At 45.7% G+C, this 15154-nt stretch overlaps 3 protein-coding genes across 3 annotated transcripts; 2 read left to right on the top strand and 1 right to left on the bottom strand.

Moving 5' to 3' along the window:
- The first annotated feature begins 295 nt into the window (after positions 1 to 295).
- LOC112885106 (translocase of chloroplast 159, chloroplastic-like) lies at positions 296 to 5968 on the top strand. Its single transcript, XM_025950780.1, has 4 exons — positions 296 to 1024; positions 1124 to 2050; positions 2136 to 2903; positions 2990 to 5968. The coding sequence occupies exons 1-4, from the start codon at positions 296 to 298 to the stop codon at positions 5966 to 5968; spliced, it is 5403 nt and encodes a 1800-aa protein (XP_025806565.1).
- A 4763-nt stretch (positions 5969 to 10731) lies between these two features.
- LOC112884378 (REF/SRPP-like protein OsI_017815) lies at positions 10732 to 12848 on the top strand. Its single transcript, XM_025949757.1, has 3 exons — positions 10732 to 10914; positions 11011 to 11265; positions 12166 to 12848. The coding sequence occupies exons 1-3, from the start codon at positions 10858 to 10860 to the stop codon at positions 12613 to 12615; spliced, it is 762 nt and encodes a 253-aa protein (XP_025805542.1). The 5' UTR covers positions 10732 to 10857; the 3' UTR covers positions 12616 to 12848.
- A 700-nt stretch (positions 12849 to 13548) lies between these two features.
- Positions 13549 to 14533, bottom strand: LOC112884379 (translocator protein homolog). The gene has a single exon (XM_025949758.1). The coding sequence runs from the start codon at positions 14433 to 14435 to the stop codon at positions 13887 to 13889; it is 549 nt and encodes a 182-aa protein (XP_025805543.1). The 5' UTR covers positions 14436 to 14533; the 3' UTR covers positions 13549 to 13886.
- Between the last annotated feature and the right edge of the window lie 621 nt (positions 14534 to 15154).

Below are 15154 nucleotides of genomic sequence, written 5' to 3'. Positions count from 1 at the left end.
AGTTGTCTAGCACTATCCCCTCCCAAAATTTGCACGACAAACCAATACAAAAGTATATATGTCTTCCAGCTAAAAATCTTCCATTGGAAGAAACCCATCTATAAATATTAGGGAGATAATTTTAACCCAGCACAGAGCCTAGCCTGACCTAAGTCCTCACCTTATCTTCTCGTCATCTTCCCATCCCTCTTCCTCGAATCCTACTATTATTGTTGCTATTTTTCTCTCTTTGTGCTTGCTGGGTGCAGCAAGCAACACTATGGCCACCACCACTGACGATACCCTAGTAGCGTTCATGGAGGAACAGAACCCCACTTCAGCTGTGGCTAAGGAGGAGCCACCTAAGAAAGCTGAGTCGGTCATAGCCACCGCTAATGAAGCGGCATCACTGGCTCCCCTAGTGGATGAGAACCCAGCCCCGATGGAGAAGGAGGCGTCCAAGAAAGTCGAGATGCTAGCGGCGGCTGAGGAGGGAAAGGAGGCATTCAAGAAGGTCATGGTGAATGAGGAAGATAAGGAGATGAGAGGCGTGGGATTGGAGGGGAAAGATAGGTCTTTTGCAGGTTTGGAGGTCGTGAACGGTGAGGTAGAGGATGACACAGGAGGGGATAATGGTGGGGAGGTGGAAAAGGTGGAGGAGGATTCTAAAGGTGGAAGCTTGGGCGCAACGGAGGCAATGAACGATGATGTCAGTGAGGTACCGACGATGCAAGATACGAAACTTGTTGGCTTTGCGCTAGAACCAGTGCCGATGCCAATGGTGCAGTCCAAGTTAGAGAATGGTGAATTGGAGGAAGAGGATGCTTCCCTGGCTTCACCTGATGTACTGGAAAGTGAGGAGGGAGGTGAATTGCAAGAGGAGCAGCAGAAGGAGGAGCAAGTAGGCGTTGGAGTGGAAGCAAAGGTTGTGGACAAGATAGAGGATGATATAGAATTTGTAGTGGCTAAGGTGAAGCCAGAACCAGAAAGTGAGAAGGTCAAGGAGGTAGGATCTAGAGGCACGGATGGTGGCAAATTGGGTGAGGTAAAAGAGACTGAGATCTCCATTGTTATTATTGAGGTTGTTGAACTAGAGGATAGGGTAGCCTTTTTTGCTGAACTTAATGGTGTATTGGGTTATCAGAAGGAAGCAACTGATGATACAATGGTCGTGGGAGGTGAAGAAGGTCCGGAAGGCTCAGCGGAGAAGGATGTTGATGTCCCAACAAGTGAAGCGAGTACAGTGGTAAGTGAGCATCAGCAATCTATTTTTTCTAATAGTGTTGGTACGAATAGAAATGCAAATAATTCAACTGATGTACCAATCCAGATTGTGAATGATGGAAGAATAGTGGAGTTTACTCTAGAAGGTGCAGATAATGTGTTCGAGAATATTCCTAGGATTGAACAAAATGCCAAAGGCCAGGTGACTGCAAATAAAGTGGTGGAAGATGTTGGTGTCAACGAGCATACAATGGTTGAAAATATTGCTGATGTAGTAGAAGAAGGCATAGATATCAAGAAGCATATAGAGGACATGAAGAATGATGTCAGTGGGGAACTGGAAGCACAGGAAACAGAAGTTGTCATCTCTATGGTGGAACCGACGCCAATGCCATCAGTGGAGTCCAAGTCAGAGGACTGTGAATTGAGGGAGGAGGATGCTTCTATAGCTTCACATGAAGCGTTAGAAGGTGAGAGAGTTCAACTGTGGGAGGAGGAGCGGGAGGAGGAAGTAGGTGCAATAGTCCAAGCAAAAGTTGCGGATGATGCAGGAACTGCAATGACTGAGGATGAGAAGCCAAAACCAAAATGTGAGAAGTTTGAGGAGGTAGGATTTGGAGATGAGAATGGTGGAAAATTGGGCGAGAAAAAAGAGGTTGAGGTCTCTATTGCTAGCATTGAGGCGGCTGATCTAGAGGATAAGCTAGCCTCCTTTACTGAAGCTAATCGTGAATTAAGTTATCAAAAGGAATCAACTAACAATATAATATCTATGGGAGGTGAAGAAGCCATGGAAGAATTAATACAGAAGGAAGTTGATGTTCCCACGAGCGAAGTGAGTATAGTGGTAAGTGAATATTATCAATTAATTTTTTACCTATAGTGTTAGTGTTACTAGGAATACAAATAATTCAATTAATGCACCCATTCAGGTTGTGAGTGATGGAAGCGTAGAGGAGGTTATTCCATCAAGTGCCGACAGTGTGCTTGAGAATAGTCCTTGGATTCAGCAGAATGCCAAAGTGGTGGATGATATTGGTGTCGAGAAGCCTTTAGACTATAAAAATTTTATTGGTGTGACAGAAGATATTGATATCAAAATGCATAAAGAGGTTGAAAATGTTGCTATTGTAGTAGAAGTCGTTGACATTGAGAAGCATAAGGAGGCCGTGAAGGATGATGTAAGCGGAGAACCGGTGGTGCAAGATACATGTGCTATCGTCTCTATGGTGGAACCAGTTCCAATACCGGGGATGGAGTCCAATCTAGAGAATAGTGAATTAGGGGAGGCGGATGCTTCTTTGGCTTCACCTAATGCGCCAAAAGGTGATAAGAGAGGTGAATTGTGGGAGGATGAGGAAGTAGGTGTTGTGGTACATGTACATGCAAAGGTTGCGAATAAGGTAGCAGATGATGTGGAATCTGCAGTGGTTGAGGAGAACCCGGAACCAGAAGATGAGAAGGTTGAGGAGGTAGGATCTAGAAGCAGGGATGGTGGCCAATTGGGCAAGCAAAAAATGGTTGAGGTCTCTGTTGTTAACGTTGAGGCTGTAGAACTAGAAGATAAGTTAGCCCCTTTTGCTGAAGCTAATATTGAATTGGGTTATGAAAAGCAAGCAAGCGATGATACGGTGACTGCAGGAGGAGGAGAAACCCTGAAAGAATCAACAGAGAAGTTTGTTGATGTTCCAATGAGCGAAGTAAGTGTGCATCCTCCATCTAATATTTTGCTAATTGTATTGGTGCTACTAGAAATGCAAATAATTTAATCAATGCACCAATTCAGATTGTGAATGATGGATGCATCGAGGAGGCTGCTATAGAAAGTACAAATAGTGTGCTCGAGGATAGTCTTGGGATTGAGCAGTATGCCGAAGGTCAGGCAACTGCAAGTGAAGTGGTTGAAGGTGTGGGTGTCGAGAAGCCTTCAGATGTTGAAAATGTTGTTGCTGTGGTAGAAGATACTGATGTCAAGAAGTATGCAGAGGTTGAACATGCTGCTGCTGTAGTAGAAGGTATTGATGTTGAGAAACTAATAAAGATTGAAAATGTTACTGCTACTAGGATTGATCATACCTTGCCTCAAGAGTTGGCACCAGAATCAAGTAAGAAGAGCAATGATTCTAAGGAGAGTGATTGTTCTTCTGAAGTCATTGATTGTGAGGAGAAAGTTGATGATGATGGCATAATTAAGATTGTGACAACTGCTGAGGATGGTGTTGGTAATGAGGCTTATGAACATGATGATGGAGCCAATTTTGACATAAGTCCCGCATGGATGGCAATCTTAGAGAGTACTGAATCTACGAAGCAGATCATGAAGAAGTTTGCAGAAGACTGCTCATGTGGTAGTGTATCTGGTTTAAGAGACTTCACCAATAGCATGGATCGGCAGATTATACTTGATGGCTCAAAAGAGAATGATGATAATGATGATGGGGCTAAGAAGGGATTTGATTCTGCTACCCTAGCAGCTCTTCTGGAAGGGGCAACAAGCGAAACCTCATATGGAAACATCAAAGTTTCTTCCCAAGATGGTTCCGAAATACTCACCATGGATGAACCAGCTGGTCTGGGATCATCAACCCTTTCTTTGATGCCAACTGCACCTTGCCAGCATGCCCAGTCGAACCTATTTAGCTCCGCAGAACTAGCAGTTACTGCAGACCCTACTGAAGAGATGACTGAGGAAGAAAAGAACTTGCACGACAAGGTTGAGTTGATTCAGGTAAAGTTTCTACGTCTAGTTTACAGACTGGGAGCTACCTTTGAAGAAACAGTAACATCACAAGTGTTGTACCGTCTAAGCCTTGTTGAGGGTATCATGCACATGCATGGAAGGCAAAGAAACCAAGATTTCAATCTTGATAATGCGCGGAAGAAGGCCTTTATTCTTGAAGCAGAGGGAAAAGAGGATCTGAACTTTACATGCAATATACTTGTTCTTGGGAAGACTGGAGTTGGCAAAAGTGCAACTATCAATTCTATATTTGGTGAAGATAAATCAAAGACTGATGCCTTTAGCTCAGCAACAACTAGTGTGCAGGAATATATTGGTGATGTGCATGGTATCAAGATTAGAATCATTGATACACCAGGTTTTCGAGCTAGCGTGATGGATCAAGGATCAAACAGAAAGATTCTTACTGCTATTAAGAAATATACCAAGAAATGCCCCCCAGATATCATTGTATATGTGGATCGTCTCGATAGTCTAAGCCATGATTTCAATGATCTGCCTCTTTTGAAAACCATTACTTCTGTTCTTGGGTCATCCGTATGGTTCAACGCTATTGTTGCTCTCACACATGCTGCTTCTGCTCCTCCTGAAGGCCTCAATGGGGCACCGGTGACATATGAGGTCTTAATGGCTCAGAGATCCCACATTATCCATCAATCCATTAGGCAGGCTGCAGGTGATGTGCGCTTGATGAACCCGATAGCCCTTGTTGAGAACCATCCTTCTTGCAGGAGAAACCATGAGGGCCATAAAGTGCTTCCGAATGGCCAAAGCTGGAGGCATCAAATGTTGCTCTTGTGCTACTCCTCAAAGATATTATCTGAAGCCAACTCACTTTTGAAGTCTCAAGATCCTAATCCTAGAGAGATTTTTGGGTTCCACTTCCAGCCTCTTCCCTTCATGTTGTCCTCCCTCTTGCAATCAAGAGCTCACCCCAAACTTTCAGCTGAGCAAGGTGGCAATGAAGGTGATTTTCATATCGAATTAGATGACTATTCTAATGTACAACAAGACAATGATGAAGAAAAACATGATCAGCTTCTACCCTTCAAGCCCTTGACCAAAGCTCATCTTGCAAGGGTTACAAGAAAACAGAAGAAACAATGGAAGGATGAGATATGCAAGTTCAAGGAGATGAAGAAGAGGGGGGAAACGGATTTGGATGATTATGGTTATGCAAACATCGCAGATAATGTATCGGTTCCCTTACCTAACATAGTACTTCCTCCTTCATTTGATTGTGACAATCCCACATATCGGTACCGCTTTCTAGAGCCAACTTCAACTATCCTATCAAGGCCAGTTTTGGATGCACATGGGTGGGATCATGACTATGGATATGATGGAGTAAGCATGGAAGAGACACTTGCTATCCTTGACAGGTTCCCAGCAAATGTAGCAGTTCAGGTCACCAAGGACAAGAAGGAATTCACCATCCATATGGACTCTTCCATCGCAGCAAAGCATGGGGAGAATGCATCATCACTTGCAGGTTTTGACATCAAGACTGTTGGAAGGCAACCTGTGTATATTCTCCATGGTGAGACCAAAATAATAAAGAATATAAAGAAGAACGAGACCACTGGAGGATTCTCAGTGACTTTCCTGGGTGACACTGTGGCAACTGGACTGAAGGTCGAAGACCAGCTCTCTCTTGGGAAGAGGTTGTCATTAGTTGCTAGCACTGGTGCGATGCAAGTCCAAGGGGACACTGCATATGGAGCTAACTTGGAGGCATGTCTGAATGACAAACATTATCGTATTGGTCAGTCCCGGTCAACCTTGGGTCTCTCTCTAATGAAGTGGCGCCGGGACCTAGCTCTGGGTGCTAACTTGCAGTCCCAGTTCTCCATCGCAAGGGATTCAAAGATGGCGCTTCGCCTTGGGCTGAACAACAAGCTGAGCGGGCAGATCACTGTCAGGACAAGCACCTCAGACCAGGTTCAAATCGCTCTTTTGGGTCTTGTGCCAGTTGCAGCCTCCATCTACAAGAGCTTCCGGCCCAGTGAACCGTCATCAATTTAATTTACTAATTTCATCATTGCGTCTTTTGCTCCTAGCAATTTTTCTTTCTGTATGAACCATTTTCCAGTTTACTTTTTTCTGCCCCCATATATCGTTCCTATCATAATTTTAGCTGAAGAGTGAAGGTGGTTGTGATGTATGATCCTTGCGGTTATCAATCTATTACCATGTTGCTATGTCTATTTTTATATTCTATTAGTATTTCTCCTTTGCTGCTTAAGTCGATGTGGTGACTGTTGCTAGCTTCTGGCATCTGGCTGCTAGATAGCGTCTATGGTTGTGGTTATCATTCTACAATACTGTGTTTGAGATTCAGAATTTCTGATACTTAGATTGCTGGAGGAGCACATGTTTCTGCATATGCATCATATGGAAGGCCTTAGGGGTGTTTCTGCACATGTATCAGTAGCCAAAGTGCGTGTTTTTGCATCGAAATTTAAATATCATTCAAGAGAGGCATCGTGGGCATGTGTAGAAAAATTAAATCCCTATCAGCCTTTTAGTGATGCTGAATTTATAAACAGGAGTGATACGATCAGATGGATTCACCTGACTAGACCATTTTTTTTATATGGTTTGGTGGGTTTGTTACATTCATATTATGCCAACAATTTGAACCTATATTGTGCTAAAGGCTGAGAACTTGGTTGCTGTTGGGGATTTCTTGTGTTTGCTACGTGTTGCGAAAGAGTAGGTAAGTTGTCCGGAATTCAGTAAAATTCAGACATGAAGAAATGGGGCAATGATGTATGGGTCGCAAATACGAACGAATGGAGGAAGGTGTGTGTGGCTGGGGAATCCAGCACAGGGCCCTTGCTTCGCCTATATATCATATGCCTGCAGGTGCTTTCTATTTAATCAACTTATTACATCAAAAAGATAAATACTATGCATCGCATGATATGATCAAGTTTGCATGATGCTTCCAGTTCCAGTTCAAAATCAGAATAGACTGCTCAGATGCGTCGGAGAGTAAGAAGTTTGAACCTAAATTCCATCTTTTATTTGCTTGATTTGCCACATTTACTTATCCTTCTTTTTTATATTTACGAGTGTATTCCCTTCTATGACCTAATATTTGTTATGCATCATGACTTCTAAACAGACTCTTAGAGTCAAATGAGGAGTCTATTACTCAGGTGCTTTTTTGAGTATAGTACTTTGACTAATCAATGAATCTCTTGGTTCTTCTGACACTGTATTACCATATCTCTTTCAGATGTTCGTTTTGGGTATTGGTTAATCATGTGACCTTTTTTCCAGATTTGTTGTGACTTTTTTCCAGATTTGTTGTTTTATCTATCAACAGTCTGTTCCATGGAGTGTTGGCTGTCAGGATAATTGGTGACTAAGTTTTGGCTAGTGTTCCCGAGGACCTCGTGGCAATGAAGAGTTAAGGATTTTCCTTATTAATCAAATATATCTTTTCTTTGGACTGATTAAGCATGAATATCTTTTTCCACGAGACCATTTTTTTATGCTATTTGGATCTTTTTGGAATTTGATACAGTTTACTAGTACAAAACAAATACTTTTGCCATTTGAGCAGGTATCCGATTGTGTTTGCAGGATTCGTTGCAGGCATGGCATGCTTGGTTGGTATCGACTTCAGTGCAGATCCTTGCTTCCATTGCTAAGTTGTCTGAGGTATCTCAGTTCTAATTATGATAAACATGACTTACTACATTTTCTAGCTACCTAAATTTCCTTCCCCACCAAACCTGCTACCATTATGTATATCTACTTACCTTCAGGATTCTTGATTCAGTTCCTTTTATGTGATGATACCAATGGAGCTTTTGTTAGATGAGCTGATTTTTTTTTTTATGACAGGATGAGTACTTGAAAGAACATGGTCTATCTCTAAAAATCTTACCTTACATTCAGCTTTCTGTGCATATATGGTGTCATCTCAAGGTCTGTGGTTTGTATGGAATAGCGTGCCATGTTTCTGTAAAACCACTTCAAAATATTCTCCTCAAATCCATTAAGAACAATAAGAAAATGCGTAAAAAACATTCGTACCATAGTCGAATAAAAAAGTAGCTTCAAAAGGTTTGTAGCAAAACAACTTGCCCATCATCTACAGTTATGAATTGTGATTTCTGAGTGCAGTTAACACTTAATTTTATTCATTTTCTACATACTGACAGCTTAAGGCAGAAGATGTCCTCTTGCGAGGGTTAACTTGGAGTAGGCTTTTGGACCCTAATAAGAAAAGGCCATGGTGGTTGTCTGGGGATTTTCCTTCCATACACAGCACGTAATATCTAAGATGTTGCTGCTGTTATAAGCAAGGATGTTGCAGAGACACAAAAGCTTCTTCAGCTTGCCGCAGCTCAGCGAATGAACACGGACATACAAAGAGCAATCTTTTGTATTATGATGAGCGCCGACTGCCGAAGACTATGTAGATGCTTTCGAGAAGCTCTTGAGGCTAGGCCTTTCTGGGAAGCAGGCATGCATCAATGTTCCTGAAGATGAGTTGTTCTATGTGTATTCAAGAAGTTGTACGGGTCACTGTTGCTGCAAGAAAAGATGTTCAGTAAGTATTAGTATTATACAGTCCTTGCTTCCAAGCTATGCAGCCATGAGAAAAGTCACAAGTTCAGCTTGCGGGCATAGTGTCATACTTTTATCATATTTGTTACCTATGTTAATGCCTCAGAAATTACTCTTTTATAATAGCTTGTATATGAAGGGTTAGTTTCCATTTTAGACCTTTCTTTCCTTGATAGACAATCTTATAGATGAGATATTTGTGCTGAGCAGTAGGATGAATCAACATTCCATTATGGCAGACTAGGCCTTGGTGAACTAAACTTGGCGCTTTTCAAATATTTCATATTGGTATGAATGTGAAATGCAGATTTGGACAGAACCCTCTAGCCATTATGTTTAGTTCTTGCAGCTTTCTTTCATCATAGGTGGCGAGAGAGCTTTCGATTTTCTGACTACGTGTTCTCTGGTTTATTCTGGTGTTATTGCAGTACTGCATCTGGAATCATTTTAAGGAGCAGAATCGATACATGAACCTTGCAAAATGCAAAACCAGTTGCAGAGATGCTATCAAACTTCACCCTCTCCCTGGCAACTCTGAAGGTTGTCAACCTGGCAAACTTAGTGGAGATGACCCTACGGAAGATTGCGCATCTCCAGATGTTGTTTGAGACATTGCTGTAGAAAGACGATGCACTGCTGTGGAATTTCTTCACCCATATCGCTGGCCTTGCAGAGCTCGAGATATTGAGAGATGTCATCGAGCAACATGAGAGTACTAAGAACAATGGGAAGGAACCGCTCGAGATATAGTAGCCATAAAAAATGCCTTTAGGGGCGCGTGTTCTCTCTTTTTTCTCGTATTTTGTGGTTGGACAAAAGCTGAAAATGTTCATAAAACTTTTATGCCGCGTGATCACTCTGTTCACCCAAACATTCTATGGACATCAAAATATCACGCACTACAAAATTATATTTTCATTGAAAAAGAAAGAATCTATTTTTGTCCGACACGAACCTTTCACTGGTACCTCGGAGCTTCGCACGTTGTTTTCAACAAATATAACTTGAAATCTAAAAATAAATAAATGAAAGTTTGTTGAAAAAATATTGTCAAATTGATACTCAGCTCACTCTTATATTTCGGAGCTTCGCATGTTGTTTTCAATAAATATAACTTGAAATCTAAAAATAAATAAATGATCAAGTTTGTTAAAAAAAATTGGAGTTTGTTGAGGGCAATTCCAACCCATGATGTCTATAGGTAATGTCCACATTATCGTATCATCAAAATACCACTTTTAGAAATTACACTCTACAACCTATGATGTCTTGATTTTGATTCCTATTAAACTACACTCTACAATCCATAATATCTTAATTTTAATTCTTATTAAACTCAGTTCTCTCTTCTCCACATATCATATTTGTTCTTCATTTATTATAAAGACATCACTTTATTTCCAATGCACAATTTGATGGTGTCTAGTGTATAGGTTCTCGTGTTGATATTGAATCTTGCATGAGATCCAGTTTCTTCCTGTTTCGATTCTATCTTTCATTTATCTCATTTATTATGGTACCACATAAACTGAAAAATCCTATATAACTATATAATTAATAATATAGAAATCATCTTACGTGTAAGGTTGGGAATGCCCAAACAGAGGGCTCTTTCTTCTCCTCAAGTTCTTATGTATCATTCTTTTCACTTAAACCTTATATATATATAAAAAAAATATGACGCTTGATAAAATCCTGTTGAAAACTCCAGCTTTTTATCCCGTTGAGAACTCCAATTTTTTCCTTTCTCCCGGATCCTAAGGACCAAGAACCGTTGACTCCCCTCTCCAAGGTTCGCACGTTGTTTCCAACAATTACAACCCTCCCCCATTCAGAAATAGAAGAAAAACATGCTGCAACGGAAACCCCAGCGAACGGCGTTCACACCCTGAACGCGTAAACACAATCCGCCCCCACGTAAGCGTCCCCACTGCCCTACCCACCGACCTCCGGGCCCCACGGAAACGATACCCCACCTGCAGCGACACGGAGCCCGCTTCTAGAAGCCGCCACGTCACCACCGCCCCCCACGCGGTCGCCGGACGCCAGCCGCTGGAGGCGAAACGGACGCCCCAATTAAGTTGCTTAGCAAGTAAGCAATTTAAATAGAAATAAACAAATAAAATAGAAATTTCTCTCCAAACGGAACCGTCAATGGACTTGCCGCAAGTTTTCCTCCCTATAAAACGACCCCGATTCCCCACCCCGACTTTTCCTCATCACGAGTCCGAAGAATCCCCTCGAGCAGAAGAAAAAACCCAGAGAAACCAGGCGAAAAATCCAATCTTTTCGTCGATTCAGCTCTCGATTCCGCGGAGAGAAGAGCCATGGCCGAGTCCGCCAACAACGACGCCCCGATCGCCACCAACAACCAGCCCACCACGGTAAGAGATAGTTTTTGTTCTTGGATTTCCCCTGATTCGGTTGCGTTTGGTGCGGTTTCTCGTGGTGCTGATTTTGGGGGTGTTCTTGATTCGCAGGAGGAGGTGACGGTTGAGAGGGCGGCGACCCAGGAGGAGGAGGAGGAGAGGCTGCGGTACCTCGAGTTCGTGCAGCAGGCGGCGGCGCAGGCGCTGGTGCTGGCGGCCGCGGCGTACGCGTACGCCAAGCAGGGCGCGGGGCCGCTCCGCCCCGGCGTCGACCACGTCGAGGGCACCGTCAAGGCCGTCGTCGGGCCCGTCTACGACCGCTTCCACGCCGTCCCGCTCGACCTCCTCAAGTTCCTCGACCGCAAGGTAAGGAGGAGGGCCATTCTTTTTAGTCTGTTTAATTTTTTTTCTTGTTCAAATTTGTTCGCTTGACGTGATTCGGTGCGATAAATTAGTCTTAAATGATTCCATTCTTGTAGTTGTTACTTGTTAAGTTCCTTTCTGCGTGATGGGTAACCCCAAAATTGAAGCTTTTAGGATGAAACTTTCTGTATCTAATAGTGCTTGGGTGTTGGGTGCATGCCATGTAGGTTGTTCAGAAACTTAATTTCAGGGTGCTGGGTTTAGTTGGTTCTTAAGAGGTGTTCTTTTGAAAGACAGTTCTGCATAGGTGTATGATTGAATCATTGAATCAACGTAGCATAAGTCAAGTTATGATAACCGGTAAAAGAATATGATGCAGAATCAAACATCATTGCTAGCTCTGAATGACACCTTACAGTTTTGCCCTCTGAATTAGGGGACAACTCTAATACTTAAAACCCACAAACACATAGTTCGCAAATAGTAGCGGAGAGAAGAAACCTTGACCACGTATATTGTTGTTGTAAGCATACTTTGTTGTGCCTTGTGGACTCTTTTATTGGTATGGAGTACCCTGTGCATCGGAAATGTGCAGATGCATGTTGTTCATGCTCTTCCCCATGAATGATATCTATGCATTTTAGCAGTGAAGATCACTCAGTATCTTGCAAATTTGGTCACGATGATAAAATACTATCGTGTTTCTACTTCCAACCTTCAGTTTAGCGTGTTGTGGTCTGTTTCACTATTCAGGAAACTAATATTTTTCAGTGTGTTGAAAATGGTCACGTTTTGCTGTTGGTGATGTAATGTGTTGTTGATATAATGTGTTTTACATGTATTTCTCCTATTTCTCTGTATATGTTCCAAGAACTAATGTAGCTGTCCCTATGTCCCTTGCAGGTTGGCGAGTCCGTTGAGGAGATCGACCGCCGCGTCCCCCCAGTGGTGAAGGAAGCCCCCACCCTCGCCCGCTCTGCTGCCAAGGAGGTCCGTCAAGCCGGTCTGGTGGGCACAGCCACTGGCCTCGCCAAATCGGCCATTGCCCGTGCAGAGCCCAAGGCCAGGGAGCTCTACACCCGCTACGAGCCCGTGGCTGAGCGCCGCGCCGCAGAGGCCTGGGTGGCCCTGAACCGCCTCCCACTGGTGCCCTCGGTTACCAGGGCGGTCCTCCCCACTGCTGCGCAGCTGTCGGCCAAGTACAACTCGGCGGTGATGGATGGCGCCAAGCGCGGGAACACTGTGGCGACCTACCTCCCGCTGGTGCCCACCGAGCGGCTTGCCAAGGTGTTCGGGTGCCCTGTGGTGGACGCCGCCCCGGTGCCGGAGATGCAGCCCATCCCGTCCCAGTAGAAGATGGGAGGGGAACCTCTCTGAACTGCATCATCAATTATCAAATATAGTAGCGTCGTTGCTGTCTCTTGTATGTGATGAACTGATGATAAGGTGCGTGTGTGGTGGTTTGGTTTCGTTGGTCCGCTTTTGTGGTGATGCACCTTGTCTGAAGTCAAAAGCATTTTGTGAACCCTGATGTGTATATTGATGGCTATATGTTGTTACCGTTGTCAAGAAGAAATTACACATGCTGTACTTTCTGCGCATTGGATTGTATTTGGAGTGTGGGTGATGTCGTGCTTGCAGCAGACCTGCTTTGCTTAGTGCCCTTTGCGCTTCAAATCTTCATCCAGACTGGGTTCTGGTGCCAGCGTCCTGTGGTTCATCTGGAGAAAATGGTTTTGAGTTTTGTATAATGTGCCTGGGAGGCAGGGAGCTCCAGCAGCAAACGCGGAGTACTTTCATCACTCGGAGAAGGGTTGAAAATGACTCTGCATTAATCAACCAATTCTTTAGGCCAAAAATGATAAGACTGCCAAGCCCAAATGATGTAGCGAAGTGTGGCACGCTGAATGAATGCTATAGTAGTCTAGGAAACCAAACACTCAACCAAAGCCCAAACTGTTCCTGCTCCCATCTCCTGTTCTCTTGGACTCTCTTTAGTTCTGCGTCATCTGGATTCACAATCCACTAGTAATATCCTATCAAGTTGAGCGGTTCACCAGCAGGGCCTTTGGGTTCAGGGTTCCTCCTGCTGACTGAACATAGAGCAGCAGTGGAGCTGCAGGCTTGGAGCAACACTTTTGACCCCGTTTCATGAAAGCTGGTGTTTAGATTGATGGTTCTACTCCTAAGCTTGTAGCTTCTAAATTCGTACTGCAGCTGCAGCGCCTGACATTTGTGCTGAACTTCTGATCGACTCTAGTCTGACGCTGTCGGGAAGGCATGACGTTTCAGGCAACCATCGTCCACTGGCGCCACAGTTTATTTGCGTTGATCGATTGGCTTGTCAGCAACATCCATCGATCCCTTCCATATACACACACATCGAAATCAAAATGCAAAGCCTAGACCAAGGAACAGAGGATACGTAACACACCAGTACATACTCCAATGTAGCAGTGCAAAGACGGCAAGTCATACAGTATTGAGTATACAACACAACAAAATACTGTGCACTCAGATAGACAGAGAGAGAGAGAGGGGCGGGCCTGCACACGGTGGAACATGAACAGCACACACGAGAGAAGAGATCGAGTTCGAGTTCTAGGCGGAACGGAGGAGCCGGCTCAGAGCATCTTGTAGTTGACGACGGCGAGGAGCACGGCCCAGGCGACGGCGGGCTTGGCTAGGTCCCCGGCGACGGGGTTCACGGCGCCGAACCCGCGCGCGCACGCCACGGCGCCGGCGGCCATGGCCGCGCAGCACGCGAGGCCCGCGCGCGCCGCGCCGCGGCCCAGCACGAGCGGCGCCCACGCCAGGGCGCACGCCAGCCGCGCCGCGTAGGGGAGCAGCGTGGCGGCCGGGCGCGCGTGCAGCCCGCCCTCCGCCCACGCCATCCACGCCGCCAGCGCCAGCACCGCCTCCGACGCCACCGACCCGGCCCGCACGATCGCCACCGTCGACGCCGGCGCCGAGGAGGAGGAGGAGCCGAAAAAGGATAGCGCGGTGAGCGCGGCGGAGAGGGACACCGCGGCGGCGAGCGACCGGAGGCCGCGCCTACCCGCGCCCGGCTTCCTCGAGCCCGGGTCCCGGCTGGCGCCGCCGGCGACCGCGGGCCTGTCGTCCTCCCTGGCGGCGACGCGGTGGGTCAGGCCTTCTTGCGCGGCGGCCGCCATGGCCGATGCGATCCGCGGACAGAGGCTGCTAGGTTTCCGGCCCGGCCGATTTGTTGCTCGGTCTGCGAGCGCGGCGATCGAGTCTCAGAGATGAGGGGGATCGCAAGACGCGTTCTAAATACCTGCGAGGCCTGCTCGCGTGTGGACACGTGTGGTGGGGAGGCGGCACGTGTCAGAGGTGACTGGGCTGAGGAGTGAGACGGAGCTTCTGGAGCTCGAGGTGACTAGGACGATGACACCTGAGATGGCCGGCCTATCGTTGAACGCAAAAAACAGAGGGAAAGCAGGAAAATACCTCAAGCCTCTTGACCGGCGTCCCGTCGCGTCGTCCGCCTCCGTCGCCGGGATTAGCGCGCGATTTCTAACCGTGAAGACAAGCGACGTCCTCCGCCTCCCTCGCCGTCGCGCCGCGCTTTTCCATCTCTGGGACCCGTCCGGCAGCCCACCGCCAGCGCCGGCCGTCCTTCGTCGCTCGGCCGCGGGCCGCCGGCAGCGCCCTTGTCACTACCGCCATTCATCATCTCCAAACTGAATGGCTGCAAGGTTTGCTGCTTCTTGAAAGTAAACCGCAGCAGGCCAGAAACATTTCTCTCCATGGACTACAAGCAAGTGATCTTGATTTTCTTCTCGCTGATCTGGGGCACTTCAGCGTGTCATTGGGAACCTCAAGCAAGGTGTTCAGCCAGGACAAATGAGAGAAAATAGATATGTTCTCTAGA

Source organism: Panicum hallii, chromosome 3 (assembly GCF_002211085.1).
Source record: "Panicum hallii strain FIL2 chromosome 3, PHallii_v3.1, whole genome shotgun sequence".
Classification (NCBI taxonomy): Eukaryota; Viridiplantae; Streptophyta; class Magnoliopsida; order Poales; family Poaceae; genus Panicum; species Panicum hallii.
This window is presented reverse-complemented; position numbering and strand designations above follow the sequence as displayed.